A 24,856-nucleotide genomic window follows, 5' to 3' on the forward strand; every position below is an offset into this window, starting at 1 on the left:
AAAATAATAATTGTATTTTAATTTAAAAAAAGGGTTGTCACAAAAAATATATTTTTATCAAGAAAACTAAAAGAGATGGCATTTGATTTTAAAAGTTATGTTAAAATATTAATTGTATTTTCTAATTGGTGGTCAAAAATTAATAATAATAACAATAATAATAATTTCCTTTACTTTTACTTTTCTTTATAAAACGAGAATTAAATTCGATTTTAAAATTAATATTTGTAGATTCTGAAGTAGGTTTTATTATAGAATAAAAGATTCTTTAAATTAAAAATAATAATTAATAAAATAAATTGTAATAAAAGATTTAAATTTAATTAATATTTTGGTCTCGTATTTTTTTTGGTTTGAATTGAATATTGGCATTTTGTATATCAAAAAAAGGTGCCTGATCATTAAATTAAATAATTTTAGTCAGGTCCGATCATAAAAAAACCTCTGGTTTCGGTTTTCCGAATTCAGGGTTGGGCCCAAAACAGAAGAGACACGCTTACACCTAAATTTACTGATTAGTTACATAAAGATAGTGCATGACTTACCTCTTGCATCCCCCAAGCTGACAAAGAGCATGTCACAGAATCTTAACCCTTCATCTTCACGAACTGCAACAAGAATTATAGAAAAGAAAAAGATTATTTGTATTTTAATAATTTAATAATTTTCGATTCCATGAAAGAATGATTAACCATATCGCTTGATGTATTGAATTTAAAATGATCATTAGGTTACATGACTGATAAGCGTTATGTTTAGCCGAAACCACATAAATTATGTAAAAATCATTCGTGAAAAAGTCGTTTAATTGATTGAGATGTTCAAATTTACAAAACAAGACGAGAGAAAACGTAGCAGCGCATAATAGAAACAGAATTATAAAATGAAATTAATCAAATTATAACATAAACGAACCCAATTCATCAAAGCCATTGATGTGCACAGAAGTCTGAATCATCTCTATTCGAGAGGAAACTCTGATATCTAACGACTTCCGAACGCTTTACCGCAAGTCGAAGCATCATGAATAATTGATTGATTGATATTATTGATTTAATTATAATATATTGAATTGTTGGTGTGAGGTAGCTTACTGATGGAATTGAAATAAAATAATTACCTGTACTAAAAGTTGAGTATTTTATTTCACTTTACCGTTTTACTTTCGGCTTGTTATGTTTTATCGATTGGGATACATGCACGCAATTTCCTTTTTTTAAGATGATATTTACATCTGAATGCTTAATTAATTTCTCAGCGGGAATTCGTTATAAAAAAGCTCCACCACTGGCCAAAACAATGTTCTAATAAGGATTTCTTTTAAAGTACACGCTTTGACTCACTTCCGTGAGTTAAGTACTTTCTTAAGCTCGTCTCGGTTTGCCCACTAATTTTCCGCTATCTCATTAGCCAATTTTCATCACAGAATTTACACAGTTTGATTTGGAAATCATACCGTGAAAATAGTCAGGATGGGGAAAAAAAGCTTTTATCGCGGCACCATAAATTCTCAAAATTCCAGGGAATGCTGCTGATGCAGACATTCCGCGGACTGACACCGTCCACATAGTTGTAATATTTCACCAATTTCAACCCTTTTCAAAGACCTTCGACGAATTGTTACGAACAGGTTAGCAAACCCTCGATATGTAATATTTCAAAAAAATAGATTTTCAGAAAACTACAGTCGGTGTTTTAGTCGTTATAGCAGATTTATATTTTTTACCTATTAACATAGCGATTAAATCTAATTTTAAGGTTTCCCATGCAGAGGATAAAAAAGTCAAGTTGTGAAGTTCTTAAAGAGTCGGTACTTCAATTTAATTAATTTCTCGAAACGATTTGCCTCTACGTACTCGTAATTCAAGTCTCGGCAGTCCTCAAATGGCAAGAATTTGAACCTTCTCCCTGAATTGTATTAATTTAAGCCCATTTCATAAGCAGCTAAGGTAGCTATGTAAAACAATTATTCATGGTTTTTAATCAACCAGTCAATATCAAGGTATGTAAAACATTCTACAACGGAATTACAAAATTTCAAATGTACTGAAATCGGAGAGAGACATTTTTGATAGTATAACAAAATTAATGCTCGATTTAAATACATGCAATCACAGCAATATTGGTTGAATGTAACGTTTCCGCTAAAAAGTTTGACAGAAATCTATTCTGTTATTTGGATGTTATTGTTACTTGAGATATCTTTGCTGAGTTGGTCTATCAGACGTGTTCTACCATCTTCAGTGTGTCTCTTGAAGTCAATTCTCTCTCATTGCATGAAGCACCAAAAATAAAGATAAGAACGAAATTCTGTTCAGAAACCTGACACCATTCTAGACACTATACAAGTTAACAAGAAAAAAAAGCCGACGGTTGAAAAAAAACTGCCCGAAGCAATAAAAAAAAAACACCGAGTATTCCACCAAAGTCACCCACAAAGATAATAACGAAAAAAGCACTTCACCCTTCAAGGCCTTATAAAAGAGAATTTACTTCACATACATAACCCAGTCACACTGAAGTTGACGGAATACTGGAATAAGGGCCTGTTAAAAGGAATGTGTAGAACTGTGTGGATTCTTTCTTTAATTAAAATGGAGCATAAAGAATTTTTCTGAGGATTATGGAGGAAGTTGGAGTGTTTGGCTTAACCCACTCTTTCTATCCCTAAGTAACATATAGGCTTCACTATGGAATTGTAAAACAGTTTTTTGTTTGTAAGTTAGAGCGTTTGCGAATAAGTCATGAAGGTGTTATGTGCATCGTGTCATCTCTTGAAATTTTGTTTGTTACGTGTGATTTCAGATAGCCTGTTGTTTTATTTGTTAGTTAAGCGTTAGAAAAAAGTTAAAAATGAATGTCGTAGTAAAGGAACTAAGATTTTATGAAGACACCGATCCCTGAAAATGTGTAATACATATTTAATACAACTCGTCGATAACTAATTTCTATTGGTAATTGTCCATTAAAAATATATATATAAGTAAATATATTTAAAACCAAAACTGTGTTATTTACACTAGCAGCCTAATACTCACGATGAATTTCAAATATGTATAATGTTAGAAATTGTATTTTGACATATTAGACATGGGTGATGAAGCATCAAAAATAAAGGTAAGAACGAAATTCTATTCAGAAACACGACGTTCAGGAAGGAGAGAAAAATAGCGTATTTGAAAAAGTATAAAAACCACATGTTTAACACTAAAAAATAATAAAAATGAAAATTACCTATTCCTTTACACCATTCTAGACAGTATAAAAGTTAACAGGACAAAAAAGCCGACCATCACAAAAACTGACCGGAACAATTAAAAAACAGACTTAATCAACCAAAGGCACCCACAAAGATAATACCAAAAAAAGGACTCAATCCCTGAAAATGTGTAATACGTATTTAATAAAACTAATCGTTGATTAATAATTATGTTGTTAATTGTGCATTAGAAAATATAAGTAAATATATTTATAGCCGAGACTGTGTTATTTACACTAGCACACTAACACTCACCATAAATTTCAAATATATATAATATTATACATTGTATTTTCACATATTAGACGTGAGTGTTGAAGCATCTAAAATAAAAGTAAGAACGAAATTATATTCAGAAACACGACGTTCAGGAAGGAGAGAAAAATAGCGTATTTGAAAAAAGAATAAAAACAACACGTTTAAGACTATAAAATCAGAAAAACGAAAACTAACTATTAACATATATCATTTACACCGTTCTAGACAGTATAAAAGTTAACAAAAAAAAAGGAGACCATCAGAAAAACTTACCGGAGCAATTAAAAAACAGACTTAATCCACCAAAGTCACCCACAAAGATAATACAAAAAAAAGGACTCGATCCCTGAAAATGTGTAATACGTATTTAGTAAAACTAACAATTAACTAATCGTTGATTCATAATTATATTGACAATTGTGTATTAGAAAATATAAGTAAATATATTTATAACCGAGACTGTGTTATTTAGACTAGCACACTAACACTCACCATAAATTTTAAATACATGTTATATTATACATTGTATTTTCCCATATTAGACATGGGTGGGGAAGCATCAAAAATAAAGTTAAGAACAAAATTCTATTCAGAAATACGACGTTCAGGAAGGACATAAAAATATCCTATTTGAAAAAAGTTTAAAAACAACACGTTTAAAAATAAAAAAAATAAAATTAACTATTCACATATACCATTTACACCATTCTAAACAATATAAAAACTAACCAGACAAAAAATCCGACCATCATAAAAACTGAATGGGGCAATTAAAAAAACAGACTTAATCCACCAAAGGCACACACAAAAATAATACCAAAAAAAGGAACCGAGCCCTGAAAATGTGTAATACGTAACGTACACGTAATACGTATAATTAAATACGTAAAATGTAATAATAAACGTGTAACTAATCGTTGATTAATAGTTATATTGTTAATTGTGCATTAGAAAATATAAGTAAATATATTTATAACTGAGAGTGTGTTATTTACACTAGCACACTCACACTCACCATAAATTTCAAATATATATAATATTATACATTGTATTTTCTCATATTAGACGTGGGTGTTGAAGCATCAAAAATAAAGGTAAGAACGAAATTCTATTCTAAGAAGTGCTGCGGTCAATTTTACAACAGTAATTAACTGTAAAATAGAACACAATCCAAATTCTTATATTACCTATTAAAAGTTGTTCTTGGAATCCACACTCATATGTATTATGTACAAATCAGATTTGGGCTAGATCTAGTATTCCTGTTGCGAGTTTTTTTAAATGTTTGAGGATGACGTTGAATAATTTAATTTTCAAAATATTTTTTTAAAGAAGAGTTATTAGGTTTTTTTAGTGTTCAAAGGTTATGCTCTTATTTATGTGGGTAATAATACATTATTTTGAGTTAAATCAATACAGCAGTGAGGGGATTTTATTTGTTTTTGTAAAGGGTTGATTTTTTAATCATTATATATCATAAAATACCCAAGGGATTGACTATGAGAATTATGTAATTTACTTCTTCTTTCACGCATATAAATTATGTTTCCCATTAGAGAAGAGTTTTGCTGTTCTTGTCGGTGTGAACGGGTGGTGTTCCGGTCTGGTGATTGCAAAGGAGTCTTGCTGTTGACACAGGCGGTGGCCGGGCACTAGGTGGCAAAAGAGACTCTTCTGAGGCTGGGAGTAGAGGAAATAGACTTGGCACGTGTGCGTCCTGTGTTTCATCTGTCTCTGTGTTGGTGTCTGATGAAGAAACATGAAAGGAGCGAAGTCGGGCGGAGGGGAAAGGGTTAGAATTGGCGAGGGGAGACTTCGCTAGAGGGCCTCTTTACGCACTGCTTCCTTAACAAATTCACCTGCTGTCATAATCAGCTCCTTTGTGTGCGACTAAATGTCATCCGCCCATGACAAGTAGAAATTGCAATTAAACAAGAATTCCAGAGCCTGCATTTAAACGGATCATTTATTTCCTTTCAAACAAGCAAAACTTCCTTTCTACTTCACCTGATTCCTAATACAATCACGATCATATAATTAAAACGTATCAAAGTAACTTTTCATCAAAACGGAGAGTGAATATTATATTGAACCATTTGTTTGACTTTCTTTTGGGATTGAATAAAATTCTACTGAATATTGATATATTGGGTTGTCCGGAAAATAATGCAGGATTTTAAGTTTTCATTCAAAAAAATCTATATAAAATATTCTGTTTACGTTTACAGGATTACTCATTTGTATGAATGTCAACACTTATTAATCCTCTTCCAAATGATATTGTTTGTNTTTTGATTAAAGAACATTGCTTTAAAGTAACTAGTTTCTTTTTTTTTGTTTAATACCAAAATCCTGCATTATTTTCCGGACAACCCAATAATAAAATACGTTTTCAAATAAATAAATAAAATATTAAGTACAAAAACATACCAAAATACATAAAGTATTTTTGTTTATAAATCAATCTCTAGTCAGAAAAATCCTTCTATTATTATTTTATAATTTTTATATTAAAAATCGGGAATAAGGTTACTTTTCATTTTCGACAAACGCGCAGATATTGGCTCATTGGAATACGATTAAGATCAAGGACAAAAGATAGCTCACCCTAATATTTGCGAATATGTTAAATTTTATTTTTTTATTAATTTTTTAAAATCATAAATAATATTTTTTGTTATATTTTAAATGTATCTCGGTTATTATCTCCCAGTAAAATAATACTCCCAGAAAATAATATTAACATTGAAGTTGGAAAAAAGACCACATCTTTAGAATGTTTTTATTAAAACATAAATTTAAAAAAAAATACAAAACGAATGACAACATAATACTAGTATAGGCTAAGTCCCTTCGATTTGGAAAGTATGCACATTTCTTTTATGTTGTGGAACTTACCGCAACACGTAAAGCTCAAACAAGATGTCTCCAGACAATTTCAATTATATTAAAATCTGGAAACCTAGCTGGCTATTCAAAACCATTTTTTTTAAAGAAAAGCTTTTTCCAATTTTCCTTCGGTCAGGAGCATTGACTTGCTGGAATACAAATTATTCACTTGGCATTGTCTATGTATATCTTGCTAATTGGTTCCTGTTTATTTGTTAATGTTATGTTAATTTCTGTTTTCTTACAGTAACCGATGCCACAACCACAGCATCACATTTTCTCCACCTATTTGTATTTTCAAAAATACCATTTCTTCTTTAAATCGGCCATTGAAATAATATGGCCAACTTTCGGTGCTATCGTGGTGAATACTTTTATAACCTAAAAGAAGATTTTTCTCTACTCCTCCTTTCAGTTGATATGATCATGGGCGAACTGTTTATGGCTTTCCTTATGAACTTTATTTAGAGGTGGTATCCGTTTGAGTTCCCTCCTCTGTGTGCGTGACACCATTTATGACCCTATTTACTTTTCTTGTATTGGTCGTTTGTTTAGCTTTTGGAAATATGCCATGCTGTCATCAAGGATTTGAACCGATCCTAATCGTTGGATTTTCCCTGCCGGTTAAGACAGATGGGCTATCTGAATATTTTCTTTTATTCTGTAGTCTTCTGGATTATTTAAAAAGGCTGAAATTGCTTTCCTACTCCATCCTATCTGTCTTGATATTTCCAAAATAGATATTATACGATTTTTCATTCTCTTTATTATTGAGTGTTCAGAGAGCGTCCAACAACTGGCACAACCCATTAGAAACGTTTACATATTACATATTTCTACAACCTCAGTTTCATAACTTGGTACACAATATGCCATCTTTTTTTCACCTCAAAGTAAATATTTACTTGTATTTCCAGGGATAAAACTTTTACTGTCAACTAAATAACAAGGTTCAATTCATATTTATATTAAAAAATCATTTATGTTTAAAAAACTTAATAATCAATCACAATTGTAATGTATAGACAAAATACAAGGGTACGCTATCTTTTTGTCCTGGACCTTATATGTACTAAATTAAAGAAACAAATGAAGTAAGCATTATATAACTTAGGTACTCCCTTAACAGACGAAAAAAAAGTTTTGTTTATTAAATTCACTAATTTCGTGGTCCGCTTGACCAATTAATATATTACAATATTGAAAAATGGCAAAAAGGAGGGAAAATTCAAAAGGTGGGGTTGAGATGGGAAGTTAGTGTCCGAGTGGATAGAAGTCACGATAGCTCAAGTGGTAGAGCAGCGGCGTATCTAGCCGAAGATCGTGGGTTCGAATCCAGCTCGTGCCATTGACTTTTTATCTCAACTAAAAACCTTAATTAATTGTTTTTTTTTATTGATACGTTACAACTAAAAGTGGGTTTCGACTCTAGTTGAAATTGCACCAAACGATAAATACTTTTCAACCGCCAGCCAAACCTAAAATGGTCCAAACCTTTTGTTTCACTTGTAATGAATGGGATTTGGACCTCATCCTTCAATCGATGGGCAGAATTCAGATCCGGGAACAAACGGCTATCCTATGTGAGTTTATTAGGCGATGAATTCGAAGACAATAGCAGATGACACCTGTCTCTCCACTGCCAGCGGGATCTAACTTTCACGGTCTGAAACACCCGACAAACAAAACAAACAAAAACATAACTTGCTAATCTGCCTGAAATAAGAAGAAAAAGAATCATTGTATATGATAATCTATTCTAGAGTTATAGATTACCTTTATACTTTAAAAAAAACCTTAGGTTAACTTAGAATTGAAAAGAATTTAGAAATGTGCCAATATTGATCTTGTCCAGGGGGAAAAATCTAATTATGGTTCCGTAATCGAAGAAAAGGCTGCTAGGAATCGACAACATTATTAGGTAACGGACGAATAGAAATTCAAATCGTAGCTGGTATTAAGGGAAAAAATCGAGGATTATTTCTTTAGGAATACTTGGAAATTGAGTTTTGTGCAAAGTGTTTAAAGGCCTAGGTATAGAAAGTAAGAAAATTACTATCCCCGATCATAGTAAACCACTTTAATCTCTCAAAGCCTGCCTTTTCCCAAGGTAAGATAATAGGCGGTATGGGTCTGCGTGAGTGCAGTGGGAGAAATATATTTATAGAAGGCAAGTGAAGTTAAAAACTGCAAGAAATTGCTTAAAAAATCAAATGAAATACCCATACCTGGAACAAAACATATGATAGAAACAGTATTCGTAAAGAAAATCTGGTCTAACACCTTAACATAAAATAAAGCTGAAAAACCTAGGACCCAATGAGACAGAGGTTAGCCTATATAGACGATACGGAACTGAAGACGAAATCATAGTACATATAACTATTTGCCAGGTAATTATGAGAAGGTTTTTACTCATAGGTCTCTGTAGTAAAAATTACTGAAGAACTACCAATCAAAAGCCTGAAGTGATATAATGAGTTATAAACTCATGTCAAGTAGCACCACAGTCGTAAAAAACAAATTTATTCTAATGTTAACTCAAATTTACAACTACTAATTTGGAGTAATGCACATTTTATATAATATAATATTTTATATAGTGTATAAAAATGGCAAAAGGAGGGAAAGCACATAGGGTGGGGTTGAAATAGGAAGTTAATGTCCGAGTGGATCGAGCTAGCTCAAGTGGTAGAGCAGCGGCGTATCTAGCCGAAGGTCGTGGGTTCGAATCCCTCTCGTGCCATTGACTTTTTTATCTCAACTAAAAACCGTAATTAATTGTAAGATATTAATTGATTAAACCACGAAATTAGTGAATTGAAATAACTATTTTCTTTGCGATAGGTCTTGGCCCTGATGATTTTCTAATATGAGCAACCTTAGCAGTAGGATCCTCATATAGTAAAATAACATTTATTATCTTACCATCTCATTTCTTCGACTAATCTTAAAATTATTGTAAAGGAAATGTTTAAAAGACTAAAACCCAACATTGAGAAAACTAACACTACGCCAAAACAACAGTTTGATATATACAGGGTGAATTGCTACTCGTGCTACAAACTTCTCCAGTAGATTCTTCACCCTAAAATAAACAAAAAAGTTCATATTGTCCATGGTCCGATTCTCAACCATTTCAGAGTAATTTCGCTTTTTATCGATTTTGAAAGATATCACGTCCTGGCGTCGGAAAANTAATATAATATTAAAACAATCACTGATCAAATCTGCACCTCTATTCCTACAAATATCGCAATTGGCCATCATTTAATGTATAAAAATGGCAAAAGGAGGGAAAGCACATAGGTGGGGTTTAAATAGGAAGTTGATGTCCGAGTGGATCGAGGTCACGATAGCTCAAGTGGTAGAGCAGCGGCGTATCTAGCGGAAGGTCGTGGGTTCGAATCCCTCTCGTGTCATTAACTTTTTTTCATCTCAACTAAAAACCTTAATTAATTGTCATGTATTAACAAGCGGACCACGAAAGTAGTGAATTAATTTTATATAATGTTGTTAGGTACTGAAAAATGATTTGAAACCGCTGCGTTATTCGAAGAAGTATAAGATTTCACACATTTTGCCTTCCTGTCACGCGGAAGTTTTAATAATGTCGAGACCAATACGACGAATTCGGGACTTTACATTTTAATTGTCAGAGCAAGGGAAATATTTGATGGCCTCGCTGAACATGCTTTCTACTTTGCCTTAAGTCTCAACCTGTAAAACGTGATCAAAAGCATAGTCACATTTTGCAACAGTCATTAACAACAAAAGCGTTTGATAGTTTTAATTTAATCTACTAAATAACATCATTGTAAAGTATAAAATTAATAGATGACTTAAATCGTATACACAACATTAATAACTTCGTGTTTACCTTTATAGTGTTACTAATCCTTTTGCACTCTGTAGATAAAAAATAAAGAAAATCAGGTCAATTTCATCCTTCCCAGAGCCAACACGCCGAAAGAGTTAATTGGTTTTTTAAATTATTTTCTTTGATGAAACAACAAATTTGAGTTATGAAAATAATTTTAATTACAATTAATTAAGGTTTTTAGTTGAGATAAATTTAATTGTAATATATTAATTGGTCAAGCGGAAATTAGTGAATTTAATAATTTTAATGTTTTCTTAAAAACATGTTTTACATCGAGAAGTTCTCGCCCGGGCAGTTGCTTTGGCCAATGACGGACCTAGCTTTCGTTACAATGGCTATGCTGGGTGTGCCACGCTTTACCATCCACGATGGTCTACAGCGCTTTAGGGCCACCGGAAGTCGCGAGTGGTCAACCGCAATGTAAGACGACTAGGGTCGACCGTTTTATTGCTCTTACAGAACCGTAATTTAAATCGGGGACACACCCGATGCAACGCTATGCGACGCTACGCGACGCAAATGCAAAGTCCATTTTTCCATAAGATTGTATTACCCCCGTGCACATCTGGCCGAAGCCACGCAATGCTACTCGACCCTGCGATACGCGATCCCCAGATTTTAGTCGGGTAGCGTCGAGTGCAGTCTAAAACAAAAGAACCGGACACTCATTCTTTCAAATTTCAAACTATTTGTATTATTTTCGTTATATTAATTACAACATACTTATTTTAATATAAACCAAATTAACCGAGATCAAAAATTCATTAGTTTTTGTTTAAAAAACTTAACTTTAATGGTTTGATAAAAAATTGAAACACCGGAATACCATTTTTTGATATAGTGAATGTAACTAACAATTTATTACACGGTTTTGCTTATAAAATTTAACTAACAATTTATTTCATGATTTTGCTCATAAAATTACACCGTTTTCCTCGAGTAGCGTCAGAACAGGACACTCATATCGTTTTTAGTTTATTTTAAACTATGTATATGTAATTTTGTCGTTATACAACATTCTTATTTTAATGTAAACCACATTAAATGAGAACAACATTCATGAGTTTTTGTAAAATTTATTTAATTATGATGGTTAGGAAGAAAATTTATTAAAACACCGGAATAATTTTATTTAAAACAATTAAGTTTAACAAACAATTTATTACATGGTAGTGCTCATAACATTTAACTGACAATTTATTTCAAGGATTTGCTCAAAATAGTGCATTAAGAACGAAGAGGCATTGCGATTGTGATACTCGCGGTGTGACTTTATGTGGCGAGCGCTTGATGTCGAATAGATGTGCACACCCTACCAAAACGTTATGGGTCGGGTAGCAACGGGGGGGGGTAGGTGTTGCGTCGCATAGCGTTGCATCGGGTAAGTATGTTCCCGGCTTAACTGTATCCTCGATGGGTAGTCAACTTCAAAATGTAAAACAGTCATCGGTAGGCTTCGTGAGAATAGCCTAGACTCTAGCCGTCCCTCATCATGTTCTCTACTGCTGGAGAAGCATCGAGTAGAAAGGTTTTTAATGAGCTTTAGACACAAATACATAATCCTTTTTAAAAAGATAATGCCAACTCAAAGTAAGTTGTTTTCCAACGATCCGGATTTCGAGCTTTACGCTCATCATCAGTTGAAGGAGTTCTACAACCACGTCTCTCGACTTGAATTGCAAAAGTGAACCCGACAGCGCGACGTTCCAATGAGAATCTGGATTTTAATGCCGCTCAATTTTGAACGTGCGACAAGCGGGAATTATAACACAAGTAAATATTATATTAATAAATACTGTAAGAAGTTAATTATAAATTAGTGATTAAAGATAAAAGATAAAAATTAAATTAGAAAAATACCTTAATGATAGATAAGTAAATTATGATATAATTAATAACAATTAAATTAATTAATTTGATTATTCGGACTTTTAATATTATTTATGTACGTATTTAAATAAAAATACTCATAAAGACCAAAAAAACTCCAATTAAATTTTACCCAAGGGTTATAAACTTAACAAATATGGTACTAAATAAAGAAGAAAACGATTTATTAAACAAAGGCTTCAAATTTATCCCAAAAACAGAATTGGATTAAAAAAAACTACTATCCCTTGGTTCATCGGTAGAGTGTTGTAACATAAATACAAATATAAAATATAAGTGTGCTGAAGTAACTAAACAAAACTTGGTAAATCTAAACGTCAAAAAATGAAATATCCCACGTACAATAGGTCGATTGATAAAAAGTTGAAAAGTAACAACAACGTTATATTAAAAGCCGATAAAGGAAATAGTATAGTTATCATTGAACATCAACATTTTTTTGTTTCTAAAGTTGAAGAATTTCTAAATAATAACGAGTATAAAGAAATAAATAAAGATCCCACCTTAAAATTAAAACCTATAGTTCAAATAGTCATAAAAAGTAGTGACTTTTTATTTTCAGATGACCAATATGCAATTAAAAAATAAATACCAATGAACCCGAAACCCCCAATGTTATACGGTACGGTCAAAATTCACAAGGAAAACAAACCTATAAGATAAAGTAGTGTCCTTTTATAATTTTCCATGCCATAAACGTGCAATTACAATTGACAAAATAATTAAAATTCGCACCAATTTCAAACTTACATTCGGTATTAACATTTCTTCAGAATTGATAAAAGAATGAAATCACATCAATATACCCAACAACTGTGTTTTAGTGGAATTTGACGTTACTAATTTATTCACAAATATACCTGTTGAAGAATGTACTACACTAATAAAACAAAAAATTATTCTATCTGGGAATTCTATAAACGAATTTGTAAAAAATTATATAATAGACCTCTACTTCGTACTGATAACTGTTTTAAAATTCTCCAGTCCAAAAAAATAGATATATGTGTGTGTGGTGATTAGTGACCGTTAATCGATATCGTGAGATGCGGTCTGGTGTGACGTAGGTTTCAGAAAAACATTTTCTTTATGGTGCCAACGTTTCGATCATTATTGAGATCATCTTCAGGGCCTGGGATTTACAAACATTATTTACATATAACAGTTATATTTTGGATGTGGAAAATTGAATTTATACAATGCAAAATATATTTTTTATATATTCAATCAAAGTATTTCTACACACAGAACAAAAAAAATATAAACGTAATTTCTTAGAAATGGTTTACATCAACAGAGATAAACACAGCATCAATTACAGAACAGATACATGTAAACTCAGTCGCAGTTACACCAATATCATTAATCAGTTCAATACAGATAATATACCTATATCATCACATTACATTCCACACATCAAATATTTTTCACATAGTCTAATTTCCCGACAATTCAGCTTTCCTTTTTCTATTTATCCCTTTCTATATAATCCTGAAAGGATAATCTGGCCGAACCATTACCAACACATTTTTTCCCTTCGTCGGATCCTTCCACCTCGTCGGATGCCTCATACAAAAATGTCTTTTCTATACCGACTTCCTTCCCCACCCCTTCAAAATCCAACACAAAATAGCAAAATCTTACTGGCACTCAACTCGACACGACACGCAAGAATGGCACAATTACACAGAAGACAAACACTTTGAGTGAGTAGAAATACTTTGATTGAATATATAAAAAATATATTTTGCATTGTATAAATTCACTTTTCCACATCCAAAATGTAATTGTTATATGTAAACAGTGTTTGTAAATGCCAGGCCCTGAAGATGATCTCAATAAAGATCGAAACGTTGGCACGATAAAGAAAATGTTTTTCTGAAAACTACGTCACACCAGACCGCATCTCACGATTTCTAAAAAAAAAAAAAAAAAAAAAAAAAAAAAAAGAATTGTCTTAGCCACAATTGAAAGTCGTTGAGATAGGATATAAATATATTGTATTAATAGAAACAACAGTTATCTTGTTTTATGTATATAAAAAATGTTTTCTAAGAATTTTTTAATTTGGAACAGACAAAAAAATTCCGATTGAAGAACTCGCCAATCATGTCCAAAGCCTTTTGTACCTTCGCTTTTATGATGGGTTCCATATAGTTGGCCAGGCGGGTGGAGACGAAGGAGATGACTTTCCCGCAGCTGTCGCACAACCCTTTGAAGTGGACTTGGATTCCTTTGATGTTGACTAACTCGACTTTTTCCAAATTGATCACACATCGAATACCGGCGGAGAGCCTGATTGTTATATCGATCTCGTGGGACTCTATGGAGATGGAGAAGCTGCCGTTCGAGGAAATGCCGAGCCCACTGACATAGAAGTAGTTGTAATAGACGCTTATGTTGTTCAATTTCATCGGGATTTTAGTGGTGAGGCTCAACATGCCGAATTCGACGTTGGACGGGCCCCTGGGTGCGATCGAGCCCAACCTGCCGAACTTGCCGTCGCCCGCTCTGATCTCCGCTTTGACCACCTTTTGGAAGGATGTGTTCACCACTGGGAGATCAATGTAGTCCATATTCCTGTCAATAAAAAACTGTTGCAATCTGCTGGCGAAAAACATCACGGCTAAGTCGATTTTTTTCCCCGTCACGTATTGCAATATGGACGTGATAAAAGTCTTTACTTTGTTCGCTATGTTGCCCACAAAGAAGAATATTCCCTTGATCCAGCCCCAAATGCCCGTGCTTTTCTGGGGATTTTCATGTGCGACCGTTTCCGTGTCCGTCTCCGTTGGTTCCGTGGCTTCCGCCGATGAGACGGCCAAGAGAGCGCACAACAATAATTTTCCAATCGACATATTGATAAAGCGTTCAACTCGAAACTCTCCCGGTTTATGGCAGACGATTAAAGAATTCCGGTACTGTTTAATCAGATGGCATTTTCCACCATTTGCCGAGAAAACATAATTTAAATTCAGTTCAGATGCCGGGAGATAAACGGGTGGGGAGGTAAACTGTGATCACACTTTAATCCTTTTTTCTTGTATATGGGCATAGGCAGTTCAAAAAATCGAATTATCGATTTTTTAATAATGTTTTTTTAGAGAAAACGTACCTATTCTCGTTTACTCTGAGTTTTAACTATAAATTGCTTATTTGGAAAACAATAATCTACTTTAATCTAACCCAATCTACTTTAAATTCATTTGCAACGCAATTTCGTTTTCTGCAAAATAGTTTAAAATCTTTTCCATTTGAAACGAAACGGGCCTCGGATAGAGAAAATTCATCGAACCAAGAAATGACATAAATCTGAGCAAGCGAGTAGTGTGTAGCAGTATAACAATTACTGCATGTTTGTGCTTTTTTACCGTGATATTATAATTTTTGGTGCTTATAAAAATTCTTCGCACTGGTAAATTTTCTCTATTTCACGTAAAAATATCAAATCATAGATATGTCACCTAACATAAACAGTAACCATAACTCCAACCTCCAAAACTTTACTTCACAAACCTAAATCAACACTCTTCTAACGAAACTTAACCTTACCCTAACAAGACATAACCTAAACGAATCTGAACCTACCCAACCGAAATTGAACCTAACCCACATCTAACCTAACCTAAACTGTCCTAAATCGACCTTAACCATATCTAACCGAAATCGTCCATAAATCCAACTTGTAAGCCCAATCGTACGTAAACTAACCTGCACCTAACCAAAACGCTAACACTAATCCTTTACGATCATATATATCCTTATACTAGATTTATTTTTAACAAAGTTTGGTTAATTAGTTATTCATGTTTTCAAATCCCATGGAGTCATGTCCTCATCAGACTTTCTTTCAAACCATCATAATTAAATAATTTTGATTAACGAAAATTGCGATGAATTTCTGATTACGTTTAATTTGGTTTAAAATAAAATAATATATATGTTGTAATTAATACAACGATAAAAATACATATATTTTGAAATAAACAACAAAACACGAATGTCCGCTTTTTTACCTTTGAGAGTATTTGTAAAAGTCATTGGAGAAATTCCTGATTAATATAAGTTAATACTAGTAGTACTAATAACAAAAATAAATAAATAAAATTAATTTTAAAAGTCTATAAAAATTATTTGCGATTTTAAAAAAGAAATTTCAGTTATTTTACAGCTCAATACATTTGGTCACATTAACATTGTATGAAAGGAAAATTTGCTTAAGCGGGGAACACACCCGACGCAACGCAACGCGACGCTACCCGACGATTGTCTCGTTTTGGCAGGGTGTGAACATCTATGCAATGTCATGCGCACGCCACCTACAGTCACCCAGTATGCATCATAATAGTTCATCAGTTAATTCATTAGTTGTTATTTAACGAAATTAATTTTAATGATTTGGTAGACCATTTATTGATAAAATGAATTTAACTAACAATTTATTACATGGATTTGCTCATAAAATTTAACTAAAATTTATTACACGATTTTGCTCATAAAATTTATCTAACGATGTATTACATGGTTTTGTTCACGAAATTACACCTTTTTTGTCGAGTAACGTTAGAAACGGACACCTATGTTTTGAAATTTATTTCAAACTATGTACATGTAATTTTGTCGTTACATTAATTACAACATGCTTATTTTAATGTAAACCAAATTACACGAGATCAAAAATTCATGAGTTTTTATACAAATTATCTAATTATGATCGTTAGGCAGAGAATTTATCGAAACTCCAGAATAACTTTATTTAAAACAATTAAATTTAGCTAACAATTTATTACAAAATTTGGCTCAAAAGAGTGCATTAAGGACAAAAGAGGCGTGATACTGATTAATGTGATACACGTTGTGTGTCTGTATGTAATACAATCGTAAAGTGGGGAACATACCCGATGTGACCCGAAGCCACCCGATGCAAATCCAAAGTCGAATTTTCCATAAGATTGTATTACCCCCGTGCACATCGGCCCCAGGCCATGCAACGCTACCCTTCTCTACGCTCTGCGATCCCCACTGTCCAGATTTTTTTCGGGTAGCAACAGTACAGTCGAAGACAAAAGAACCGGACACTCATATTTTTATTTCAAACTATATGTATTATTGTCGTTATATTAATTACAATATACTTACTTTAATTTAAATCAAATTAAGCGAGATCAAAAATTTGTTAGCTTTTATTAAAAAATTTAATTTTAATGTTTTGGTAGAAAATTGATCAAAACACCGGAATACCATTTCTTGATATAATGAATTTAACTAACAATTTATTACAAGGCGGCTCCAGAATCCCCACTAGTGGACGCTTGGCTATTCGCCGAACAATATCCGGTGCTCGCCGTGCTCGGCGTTTTGTCGGTTTTCTTGTCCGCTTCAAAGGACACGAATATTCGTGGAGTAACCGCACTCAAACCATCCACACATTCGGGAATCAACTGTAACTGTACGTACGTTTATAATTGTTATCAACAGTAACTGGATACTTCTATTTAATGCTATTTATTTTTCATTAATAAACGATTGCTAACAGTACAGATGTTTCAAATTACTCAATTACAATAGTTTTTTATTGTTTGGAATGGATTGGCCCAATGCAACAGTTTTCGAATTTCTCTACGTTTACGAAAGAGAAACAATAATTTAGAGAGCTTCTCTTAAAAAATCATAAATTGTTTTATAAATAAAGCAATAATTAAAAATATAATTATAGTTTTTCAATTAGTTTGTAGCCACTGCACAAAATAGTAACCGCAGCTGCAGTAATGACAACTGACAATGTCCATCACGATTTGTATAAGTTGAGGACGCCCAAGGCATTTGGAAAATACGTATTCCCTCTTTCGCAACAACTAGGAGGTTATCCCGCATGGTGTGTGCGTTAGCACGCTATTTCGCGAATGCCAAGACAAATATTCGGCGGCAATCGGCATTCGGCGAATACCGCAAGTCCGGAGCCGCCTTTACGGAAAATTGAACATTGGATTTGCGTCGGGTGGCTTCGGGTCACGTCGGGTAAGTATGTTCATAAAAAAATAATATAAATAAATATTTAGGTCCCTTCGATCGTAATTATACTGTTTGTTTAGACAAAAATGTAAATTAAAAAATCCTATAAACCATCACGAATTACTAATTCCAATTATTGCAATTATAAACTACAAATAAGTCAAGGATTATTATTTATGAAAATGCCAATTTAAAAAAACAATACTAAATTTCAATTAATGGTAAATAAAATTGTTGGTAGGTGGTCTCAAAGGTCGGGGACGTTAAAATAAATCCAATGTGTCCCCAAGTTCTAAATAATGCAACAACGCCGCCTCAACGGCCCCCACTGCCAGGGATATTTGCTTTGAAATATTTGTGTTTGGTTTTGCCGTCAGTCATTTGATGATTCGTTAAATATGCAAATGTATGAAGTCACTAGCTCGGCGATATTTGAACACTTTTATGAAAACACTGCACCACAACTGTGGCGGTAATTTGTTCGGTTTTGCATCCCCCCTCAGTCAACCCTTTATTGCTGAGCACTCTTGACGAACAAGCATACTTACACCCTGGCCATTCGTTCCAGCTGAGATACATTTGCGCATTCAATTTATCGTAATAAAATATTTTCGGTTTGTTTACACGTACATTACTACCTCTAAAGGTGTTTATTCAGGAGTTGTAACATAATATCAAGTCATCAAAACATTATATAATGTCATCAGCAACTGTAACAATCATTGTCATTTTCAATCTCAATCATTTTTTCGTTCTGATATTTGATTTCAGTACCTATAAATTTCTATATGCTGCGCTTTGGCATTTTCTTCTTTACTACACAAAGAGTGATGAAAACGTTTTGCTCTTACAATTAATACCTTTCAATAAAGGCTGTACTTTGGCACTTGCTGAACCTTTTTCATCTACATCCCGGCAATTGCTCACCTTCTCTACGAAAACGACATTTTGGCACATGGACTTACTTCTTATGAAGTGTTTTGAAAACTGCGTGTTGGCATTTGCTCTTCGTCTTTATAAATGCAACGCTATTGAAACAATAAGGACTAAATTTTAGTACTCTTACGCTTTTTGTGAAGGCAAAGTTTTGTGCTCTCACTACTTAAGAAGTAAAGCAGGTTACGATGTAGCACTAACTCTGTCTCTAGACATTATAACTTATGTATTAGAGGATACGTTTTGCCGCTTGCTCATAATACTTACAAACCAATAAAAACTGTGGTTTGACACTTGCACTTTTTTGTTATGAAGGCAACGTTTTTCAGCAGGTTCTCTTACTACTTATGAAGGCTAAGTTTTGGAGTTTTATAAAATCAAAGTTTCAGCACTTTCTCTTACTATTTATGAAGGAATGAATGCTATGCTTTGGAGTTTTATGAAGGCAAAGTTATAGCACTTTGTACTAACAATGATGAAGAAATGAATGCTAGGTTTTGGTGTTTAAAAAATTAATAGTCTTCGTTTTAGCACTTTCTCTAAAAACTTATGAAGGAATGAAGGCATGTTTTTTAGTTTTGTGAAGGTAAAGCTTGTGCACCTTCTTTTATAACTTATGAAGGAATGAGGGCTAAATTTTACTGTTTTAAAAAGGCAAGACTTATGAAGCAATGAACTCTACGTTTTGGAGTTTTATGAAGGCAAAGTTTTAGCCCCTTTTCTTACGACTTAAGAAGCAATGAAGGCTACGTTTTACCGTTTTAAAAAGGCACCATCTTAGGACCTTGTCTTACTAATTATGAAGAAATGAAGAACTGTATTTTTGAGTTTTATGAAGGCAAAGTTTTAGCCCCTTTTCTTACGACTTATGAAGCAATGAAGGCTACGTTTTACCGTTTTAAAAAGGCACCATCTTAGGACCTTGTCTTACTAATTNTGGAGTCTTATGAAGGTAACATTTTAGCACCTTGCCTTACTAATTATGAAAGACTGAAAGCTATGTTTTGGAGTCTTATGAAGGCAACGTTTTAGCACCTTGTCTTACTAATAATTATGAAGCAATGAAGGCTATGCTTTGATGTTTAATAAATTTAATGAATTCAACGTTTTAGCACTTTCTCTTACTACTTACGAAGGAATGAACTCTATGTTTTCAGTTTTATGAAAGCAAAGCTTGTGCACCTTCTTTTATAACTTATGAAGGAATGAGGGCTAAATTTTACAGTTTTAAAAAGGCGACGTTTTGGCATCCTCTCCTACGACTTATGAAACAATGAAGGCTACGTTTTACAGTTTTAAAAAGGCGACGTTTTGGCACCCTCTCCTATGACTTATGAAACAATGAAGGCTACGTTGTAGGACCTGCTCTTACTACTTGTGAAGAAATAAAGGCTCCGATTTGGAACTAGCGTACTATGAAGGAAACTCTTAAGCCCGAGCTGTTATTGTTTATGAAGCAATAAAATCATTTTTGGCACTTACTTTCCCTTTATATGACACGTCCGGCATTTCATTACACTTTATGAGAGGCAACATCTTGGCACTTTTCCTTCAATTTTATGAAGGTACGTTGTGCTACTTGCTCTTTCGTTCTATGCAGTCAACATGTGTTTTGGCAATTGCTCTTGCCACTTATGAAGCAATGAAAGGTATGTCCTCTTCCATGGGATGGAAGGTAAATTTCGGGACTTTGCTCTTTCCATTTATGAAGGCAACGCTTTGAATCTTGATTTTAGGTCAAATTCAGGTTACATTGAAAAAACAATTGTGTAAAACTGCATTGTTTTTTAAATTGATTTTAAAAAACTAAAAATTTAAACGAAATCTTGATTATTTAATAATAAAGTGACATTATAAATTGTTTTCACCATCAAAAATTTATTGAAGTAATCATGGTCAACACCAATGCTAACTCAAAACATTAAAATTAAAATTAAATTATTCAAAATGTAATGATTACTAGGAAGCCCTCATATATGTTCAAAATTGAGATTGTTCGGAATTATTTATTATGTGATGTTCCAAGATGTGATGCTTAACATTCCGAAACAAAATTTGGGATGAACCGCGTAGCGCTGAGATAAGGTGAATAATAACTTGGCTCGCCGGGTTGAGAAGTGACTAAAAGCGTTTTAAAAGGAATATCATGTTTAACACTACACTGAAGTTACCATAGCAACAGCCTACGATAAGTTTCAATTAAACCACCTAACTAAATTACCGTATAAAAATATCGATCGATTCTATATATTATTATATTATTTATGTATATAAATGGGCTGATGGTTGTTACCATGGCACTGTTTACAAGGAAATATTACCCATTGGTCTAAAAAATCAATAAGGTAGACCTCCTACATAGAAATATCTTGATTTTTTTTTTTTTTAAGCAATGCAATAAAGATTTACCTCACCACAAAATTACAACAGATTTAAGTATAAAAAATATCGATTTATCCTGTGCAACAATTAGAAAAATATAAATTGAATCAATTTCAGAAACAGAAAACAGATCCTTAAAAATTCTTAATCTATTTTATTCTGCAACAAGATGATACAATCCATGGATCATCCAAGGATTACGGTTATCTGTAATTAAATAAACCAGGGGAAAACGTGTACAAACTGAGAAAAATCGTTCAAACGTTGGGGCGATAACAAGTAAAATCTGGTTTCTACGCCATAAATCATTCCAAGGAACGAGGATTTCACGATTGTTCAGTGATAAAATGAGAATGATCTTTTCTGCTGAAAAAAAGTTTCTGAAAAACAATATTCACATTGTAATGGATAAGTTGTTTATATATTTTATGTAGCATATTTGTTATGTAAAAAGAAATTTTTTAACACAAATTAAACCATATCCAAACTTAGTGGCATTTTCAGTGTATAAAGTTGAATGAGTAAACCCCAGCTGCAGCAATTTAGTAGCAAAACGCCGATTTGAGCCTATTTTGCACTTTAATTAATATTATGCTGAATATTTTAAAAGACGTTTTAAAGTAAGTTTTTTTAAAAGAAAAAGTTATGAATATGAACGTAAATATTTTTCAAAGTGGCTTAGCATAGGAAAACAAACAGCTGTTTTAACAACAGATGTTTTAAAAATGATATTTTCATTATTATTTTACTAATAAAACAAGGGGGATTGTCTTTATGGAATGAATCGTTATTTGATGGCACTAACTCGAAAAATATTAGACACTTGGCAGAAATTGTTGCCAGTTTGACCCTAGGAGCCGAGAAAAAAAGTAATTTACAAAATTATTTTTATATGGTTCTACACCTTGCGATTGTATATCAAAATGATTTATTCGGAAATCGTGAGATATATTTACTTAAATATTTTTTTATATTCAATCAAAGTATTTCTACTCACTCAAAGTGTTTGTTTTCTGCGTAACTGAGTAGAAATACTTTGATTGAATATAAAAAATATTGCATTGTATAAATTCACTTTTTTCCACATCCTACATGTATTTGTTAAATTTGAACAATGTTTGTAAATCCCAGGCCCTGAAGATGATCTCAACAAAGATCGAAACAGTTAATTAAGGTTTTTAGTTGAGATAAAAAAGTCAATGGCACGAGCGGGATTCGAACCACGATCTTCGGCTAGATACGCCGCTGCTCTACCATTTGAGCTATCGTGACTTCGATCCACTCGGACATCAACTTCCCATCTCAACCCCACCTGATGACTTTTCCCTCCTTTTTGCCATTTTTCACTTGAAAAATTTGACTTTTTTATCTCAACTAAAAACCTTAATTAATTGTAATATATTAATTGGTCAAGCGGACCACGAAAATGAGCGAATTTAAGAAGTTAACATTAAGTATATCTTCACTAAAGCTTTCCGTGGCCATTTCATTTGTCGCCGAGAATCCAATCCGATTACACGACATTTGAAAAATGGCAAAAAGGTGGGAAAACTCAAAAGGTGGGGTTGAGATGGAAAGTTTGTCTCCGAGTGAGTGGATCGGGGTCACGATAGCTCAAGTGGTAGAGCAGCGGCGTATCTAGCCGAAGATCGTGGGTTCGAATCCCGCTCGTGCCATTGACTTTTTTATCTCCACTAAAAGCTTTAATTAATTGTAATATATTCATTGGTCAAGCGGACCACGAAATTAGTGAATTTAAAGATAGAAACGTTGGCACGATAAAGAAAATGTTTTTTTGAAACCTACGTCATACCAGACCGCATCTCACGAATTTCCGAATAACCATCGACTAACTGTCACTAATCACCACACACGCGTATATCAAAATATTGAATATCAATATTTCTGTTTTACCTTGAATAGGAAAAAATGTAGGATTTTGTTAAATGAGATTAGATGTACTACAAATTAAAAAAACAAAAAAACGATTCCCATGAAATAGCCCCAATAAATTTATGATAAAAACGATTCCGATTTATTTTAAGCGCTCATTAAATCCCTGAAATACGAATTTGTTTAGAATTTTTTTTTTAGCCTACCCCTGGTAGTGTGAAGTCCTGTATCTCTTATACGCCAAAAAACCAATCCTTCCTATTGTTGAGTGATTTATACTTTTTCTGGCAATTTCGCGCTGGCTGTATCCGTCTTCTAATAAGGTTGTGGCCCACTCAAATTTCTGACTGGAGCCATTGAAAAAGATTCAAGAATAATATCAAATGTAATCAACGAAGGAGAAGGATTAACTGAACGCGATCTTTAGGCGTAGCAGAATGGAAGGCCATATTTATACAAATGGGATTAGTCAGTAAAAAGTAAACATAGTATTATGTACTGTTCATTTTGACTACGATAGCTCCTAATAACCTCCAAAGAATGTACAAGGATAATGGATCTAATTTTAAACTAAATATTTCTTGTCAATACTGTGATAGTGCATGTTGATAGAAATACTGGCACACCCAAACGGTAGGTAATTTTTTGCGACCATATGTCTACTACAACAGGAGGTTATACAAGCAACTTGAGTCTTATCGTATTGAACAAGTGGAGCTACGAAACATTTTATTTAAAAAAACGAGGTATACCCTCTTGGTTTTTAAGTTTAGTCTTTGATCACCTACTTTGCAAGTATAAACTGCTCAAAAATGAATAGGGAGATAGCCAATTTTGAAGTGTTTATTTTATTTTTATTATAAATTGCATTAAAATTTATTAGAAATTATTATGTTTTTTACTGAAGGAAAATTTAATTATCGGATTTTGAAAAATAACAAAATAAAAGTGTTTAATTCTGTACTTTTGTTTATTGGGCCCAATAATGTTTTAAAACAATTAATACCTTGTATAATGTCCTTTATTGGCTAAAACCACTGTGCTCCTGTTAGGAATACTGTTAATAACGTTGTCACTAATATCATAAGGAATTTCACTCCATAAATAGTTTCATTATTTCACTCCAATGCAACGCTGCACTCAGTTGTTGCAGGACAACTGGCTGCGGATGGTGATCGAAAAGCCTTCTGTGCAACGCATCCCACATGTGCTCCATGGGATTGAGAACTGGAGAAAGGGGCAGATGGGAAATTCCCACATTTTCTAAACATTGATGAACAACTCTGCCTCTATGAGGTTATGGCATTGTCATCCAGAAAACCTCTGCCAAGGAGATCAGTGGTTTGAGGGATGTTTTCCTCGATAATATCTTAACATAACTGCGGTGAGGTTGACTTCAACAATTTAGAGTCCAGTTATCCTCCAGTATAAAGCCCAGCCCAGACCATTACTCC

At 33.1% G+C, this 24,856-nt stretch overlaps 2 protein-coding genes across 4 annotated transcripts in view; both read right to left on the minus strand.

Moving 5' to 3' along the window:
• LOC106667137 overlaps nt 1-24,856 on the minus strand; it is a 247,456-nt gene that overhangs the window by 125,690 nt on the left and 96,910 nt on the right. For 2 of the 3 annotated variants that reach the window (XM_014394863.2, XM_024227266.1), the window contains exons 1-2: nt 23,609-23,733; nt 546-608 (exon numbers count right to left, since the gene is read on the minus strand). The gene's annotated coding sequence lies outside the window, so the exon portion shown is untranslated. Of the gene's footprint in view, nt 1-545; nt 609-23,608; nt 23,734-24,856 lie in introns of those variants that run through there. The other variant, XM_024227267.1, reaches the window with a different exon arrangement.
• LOC112127020 lies at nt 10,786-15,094 on the minus strand. Its single transcript, XM_024227271.1, has 2 exons — nt 14,258-15,094; nt 10,786-10,932 (listed from the first exon to the last, which is right to left on the minus strand). The coding sequence occupies exons 1-2, from the start codon at nt 15,035-15,037 to the stop codon at nt 10,786-10,788; spliced, it is 927 nt and encodes a 308-aa protein (XP_024083039.1). The 5' UTR covers nt 15,038-15,094.

Source organism: Cimex lectularius, unplaced genomic scaffold (assembly GCF_000648675.2).
Source record: "Cimex lectularius strain Harlan isolate CLEC.00 unplaced genomic scaffold, Clec_2.1 scaffold181, whole genome shotgun sequence".
In the NCBI taxonomy this organism is placed as follows: Eukaryota; Metazoa; Arthropoda; class Insecta; order Hemiptera; family Cimicidae; genus Cimex; species Cimex lectularius.

Excerpts from the sequence above, each read along its gene's own strand:
- LOC112127020 (XM_024227271.1), bottom strand. The coding sequence starts at position 15,037 with ATGTCGATTGGAAAATTATTGTTGTGCGCTCTCTTGGCCGTCTCATCG. Across the intron at positions 10,933-14,257 it reads TCTTCAATCGGAATTTTTTT|ACTGCACTCGACGCTACCCG; the intron begins GTCTGTTCCAAA and ends CTTTTGTTTTAG.